The 4,655-nt window shown below is 36.9% G+C and overlaps 1 protein-coding gene across 2 annotated transcripts; it reads right to left on the bottom strand.

Moving 5' to 3' along the window:
• Positions 1–870: 870 nt before the first annotated feature.
• LOC127802543 (transcription factor ABORTED MICROSPORES) lies at positions 871–4,327 on the bottom strand. 2 transcript variants are annotated; one of them, XM_052338393.1, is made up of 9 exons: positions 4,181–4,327; positions 3,867–3,969; positions 3,581–3,766; positions 3,374–3,449; positions 2,949–3,017; positions 2,180–2,812; positions 1,762–2,067; positions 1,480–1,656; positions 871–1,329 (listed from the first exon to the last, which is right to left on the bottom strand). In XM_052338393.1, exons 2-9 carry the CDS (start codon positions 3,962–3,964, stop codon positions 1,117–1,119), a joined length of 1,758 nt encoding a protein of 585 aa, XP_052194353.1. In that variant the 5' UTR covers positions 3,965–3,969; positions 4,181–4,327; the 3' UTR covers positions 871–1,116. The 2 variants fall into 2 exon arrangements, with proteins under 2 accessions (XP_052194353.1, XP_052194354.1); XM_052338394.1 differs by having other exon boundaries at positions 4,190–4,313.
• Between the last annotated feature and the right edge of the window lie 328 nt (positions 4,328–4,655).

Below are 4,655 nucleotides of genomic sequence, written 5' to 3'. Positions count from 1 at the left end.
CACAAAGCGCACAAACATAATAAGTCTGACATTTAAAAATTCTTTTGAGTATTCCAAGAAAATGATAGATAACTACCCATAACAAATTCTAATTCTAAAATAATTATGAAATATTTGGATAAGCATATTCCCTAAGAAATTTCATCCCTAAAGGGGGCAAGATAAATATCATCTATAAAAGATACGAGTTATCTGTACCTCAATAGGTTTTAAAATACCAAGATAGATGTTATCTATAACTATCCTAGTACTAATCAGATTAGGATCAATCAAGATAAGCGTTATCTACAAGAACCCTAATTTTGTTATACTTTAAATCATTTCATATTTCTCTATAAATAAAGAGGCATTCATTCTTGAAAATGGACGACGTTTTTTTATAATAATTTCAATACAGTTTCTTTCATCATACTTAGTATTTAATTTAAGCGCCAGAGTGTTTGCGCCATGACTTCCCTGCACTCTCTGCTGTTTTCTTATTTTTGCAAGCACAAATGGCTTAAAGACGACATTTTCATCCTACAAATTTATTGTTATATCATGCAACAACAACTTCTATTCTAATTGAGGAGTGTTGAGAATCAAGATCTACCTAATGATTCTCTTTATATATTTTTGATTTTATTGCTTAGGTTATTTTCCCTAAGTCAGGCTATTAGATAAGTAGGTTGCTATCTTTTACCTTTTCCTTGTGTATAAATTTGCACTTGTACTTTCAAATCAAATACACAAATAATACTTCTCAAGAAGAAATTTTACACAAATGGAGCCTAAAAGAAAAAATATTGTAAAATGACTTATCATTCCGTCAAGATTTTACAACAACATATTTTATAAAAATATATATGGAATGATAAAGAAAGTTGCTTGCTGCAGATATTACAGCGTCCATTGGTTCTTTCTGTCAAGGAAACAAATCCTAGAAAATTTGATCAATTAAATCCACGGTTTTGCAATTCTTGTTCTGAAATGTTATACACTTAATTCCTAGCAACCAAACACTAGAACTAAAAATTAACAGATAGCAAACAGGAAGGAGAATGTTGAACTCTCTCCAAAAAAGATAAAAAAATTAGAGTATTCGTTCGTCCGTCTTTAAAGCCTGTCTTTGCTGAGTCACATATGAAAGTGAGGGGGGTGAGAACCGATTTGGTGGTTGTGGTGATGGTGGCGTCCTCCGCCGCCGTGCTCTTGGTAATTGTAGTTCATTCCAATATTTTCATTCTCGGATGCTTTAGCCATCTCCGGCCAATCTCTGGCTGGATTCCGCGTTATCTTCATCAATGAGTCTCTGACATGATCAGCTTGCACCATTTCACTATCCCTCTTCTGAAACATATAAGAGAGAAACCAGTTACACACAAAACAATAACATATCAAGATTTCATTCTACTATCGCTATATATATGAAATCTAATTTTTATCTATAATCTTGTGTTATGTAAGACCCATATAATTAACTTGGTGGATCTATCTTACCTCTACTTGAAAAATGTTTGAAACCAGGTATCTGAAGCTAGTCACATTCACACTTGTTACTTCCAAGCCAAGAGAGCTCAAAGCCTCCATCAACCTCACCAAGCCCCCAGCCTTATGCTCGCAGAACACCTTGACAAAGAACTTATTCCCATCCAGTTGAGCTACCTCTACTTGTGGCTACAATTGGCAAAAAGAACCTAGCTATAATCCCTAAGTAATAACAAGAGAAAGAAATTAAACAGACAGTGGAACTTATGGCTATGAAGTATTGGGTTAAGGTACCTCCATTTGCCTCAGCTTATTGTCATTAGTATTGGACTCCATATTCTGTTTGGAGGCTTCTGTTGCAGATCCTACATGAAACCCATTAAGACCTTTCTCATTATCATTTTCATCTCTCGATCCGAAATGAATGCCATTTTGGTTCAGAATCTCCGATCGATCGTTGTTTTGGTTGTAACTTGTACCAGTGTTCGTGGCACCTTCATCATGTTCTGATTGCTCCAATTCATGTTGGAGATCTTTCACTTGTTGCTGTAGCTCCATCACAAAATCAATTGCATCGCTAAGGACAGAAGCCCTATCCAACTGGAACAATGAACAATCAAACCATTATTCAGCACTTTTATGACTTGTGGGTTCACAGACTTTACCAAGTAAACCACTGATGTGAGATAGCTTGTGATAGTTACATACATACCTTGGTTATTTTAGGGACCAAAGATCGAAGAGAGTAGATCCGTTCATTTAGCTTTTTCCGTCTCCTCCTCTCAGCGGCGAGGTTTTTCGCTTGAGGGCCCTTCCCTGTCCTCCTACACTGGTCATCATCTTCTTGTTCGTTTAGATCGCAATCTGACATCGATTCAGACCGAGCAGTCTCCTGTCTGAAAGTATCCCTGTCATTCCCTTGCTCCTCCTTGGACAAAGGTTCCATAGCATCCGCATGCCTTTTGCCGGGTCTGCTCATCAAGGACTTTTGCAGTGCATCCATGTCTTGAAATCCATTGGATTGAAAAGGGTCATTTGATCCTTCAAAGCAGCTGCCATTCTGGACGGCTGAGTAATTGAACTGTTCCAGAAAGTTCATCGAAGAATTATTGCAGAGCCGGATTCTGTCGACCGAGATGTCATATGGCAGGCTCAGACTTTCCGGCGTTGAAGCTGGAGGAATCGGTGGCTCGAATGGGTTACGGTTGTTGAGATCTTTGTCGTGAATGTCATTTTCATCCGCTAGATTGTCCATGTTGCTAGAATTGATCATAGATTGTTGTTCTATTAACAACATATTAAACTGGGATGTGACAAAATCTATGGTTTGTTGATCTTCAGGCACCTATAACATTTTCAACAGCTAATTAACCAAGATTAGCATGAAGAATTAAACCAACTTGCACCACCAACATATATATTTCATCATCTTAGCTTTAGTTAAGACCAAGGAGGAAAGCAAGAATAGAAGCAGCATATACTTGTTCGGCAACAAACAGCTCAGCCAGTCCAATGGGTAGTGGAATCAAAACCCTAGTCCCAACTGTTTCCTGAGAGAAAGTAATTAGATGGGGATTCATCAGTCTAGCATATATATATGCATGGTGTTTGTTAATGGGCTATGATACTTTTAATGGTACCAAATTCATATCACTTGATATAGCTAGAATAAAATAAACAAAAATAATTCCGTAAAACTTGTATAAAATAATAAAATCAAAGACATGTTAACTTAGCGTGATTTGAAATTTAAAAAAGGAAAACTTGAATATAATTTCACTATGTTAATGGATTATTAAAAAGCAAAAAGCCCAACTATCTTACTCTAAATTCTAAAATTATATGATGTCAAAGATGATTATCTCATACATAAAAAAGAGCCCTAGATTTTGAACGGAGGGCTTACTTGTAGGGCATCTGGAATAATACCAGAGCAGTTCAACCATCTGGCTTGGTTTGACATCAAGGCCTCTGCATATATCCTGAAAAAGTTTAATTAAAAATTAATAATCAAAATCAAACTTGTTCATGTGCGTATATATGTTTAAGTATATATATGTATAGATGATGATTATATATAATAAAGATGAGAAATGAAGAGAAAGAGAATAACCCAGAATCGAGGGGCATAGAGGAAGGCAAATTGGCAAGAAGATCACAGGACTTGGTCCTTGGATGCTGAAACATAACATCTCTACAAGAAGAAGGAGCTGAAGCAACAGAAAAGAGAAGGTCCTCTCCACGATTTTCGATGCTCTCTGCAGACCCAACACAGCAGCAATCCATCCACTCCAGAAACCTGTTTATATATAATTACACACATCAAATAACATCAGAGAGAGAGAGAGAGAGGGAGGGAGGGAGGAAATTGGTTTAACTTCAATGTAATTCAGACAGACCTTTGATCATCATCTAGTTTCCAAATAACACAGTAGTCCCAGGCTTTCAAATTCAAAATAGGTCTCAGCCTCTCCACGAGACGTTGAATAAGGTTCATATTTTCTGCAACAATCAATCGACTCAGAGAGAGAGAGAGAGAGAGAGAGAGGGAGAGGAGGGGAGAGAGAGGATATTAAAGCATAAAGTGATTCTCAAACTATGCCCATGTGCAATCAACCTTCTTTCCCAGGACATTCAAGAAATCGACAATTATAGAAAGCATAACCAAATTAAGAAATAGCTGCAGAGGTAAGGCTCTTTAATTTGCTCATACTTGCTGAACCTGATTTGATTCTACTTCTTTCGACTGAACAAAGCAGCAAAAACAAAAGGGCAACTGGGCAACACACAAAACTGATCGAGGTCCACACAACCTCCAATTGATGATAGCAAGGCGTAACTGCCCAAAAAAAGCCTCTTGTCGATCTTATTATCCTCTTTAATTATTTGGAGCTTCCTAGTGAAGAAGAATAAGAAGAAGAAGATGATGATGATGATGGTGATGATGATGATGAAAAGAAACAACACAAAATTGACTGACTTATCTCACCATCTTTCCTTTTTATGCGGAGAGTTTGGCTATTTTATTGGTAGGTGAGTTGCATTGCATGGATGAGAGAGAGAGAGAGAGAGAGTTTAGTTAATGAACAATGTACTTGTGATGATCGAAGGAGCATATTGCATGACTTGTGATGGCGTATACAACCTTAACTACCCACTACATTAATATCTTATAAATTTGGTAAATA

Source organism: Diospyros lotus, chromosome 5 (genome assembly GCF_014633365.1).
Source record: "Diospyros lotus cultivar Yz01 chromosome 5, ASM1463336v1, whole genome shotgun sequence".
Classification (NCBI taxonomy): Eukaryota; Viridiplantae; Streptophyta; class Magnoliopsida; order Ericales; family Ebenaceae; genus Diospyros; species Diospyros lotus.
Note: the sequence above shows the minus strand (reverse complement) of the source record. Positions and strands in the feature narration are given on the sequence as shown.

Excerpts from the sequence above, each read along its gene's own strand:
- LOC127802543 (XM_052338393.1), bottom strand. The coding sequence starts at position 3,964 with ATGAACCTTATTCAACGTCTCGTGGAGAGGCTGAGACCTATTTTGAAT. Across the intron at positions 3,018-3,373 it reads TTATTCCAGATGCCCTACAA|GAAACAGTTGGGACTAGGGT; the intron begins GTAAGCCCTCCG and ends ACTTTCTCTCAG. Across the intron at positions 2,813-2,948 it reads AGCTGTTTGTTGCCGAACAA|GTGCCTGAAGATCAACAAAC; the intron begins GTATATGCTGCT and ends AAAATGTTATAG.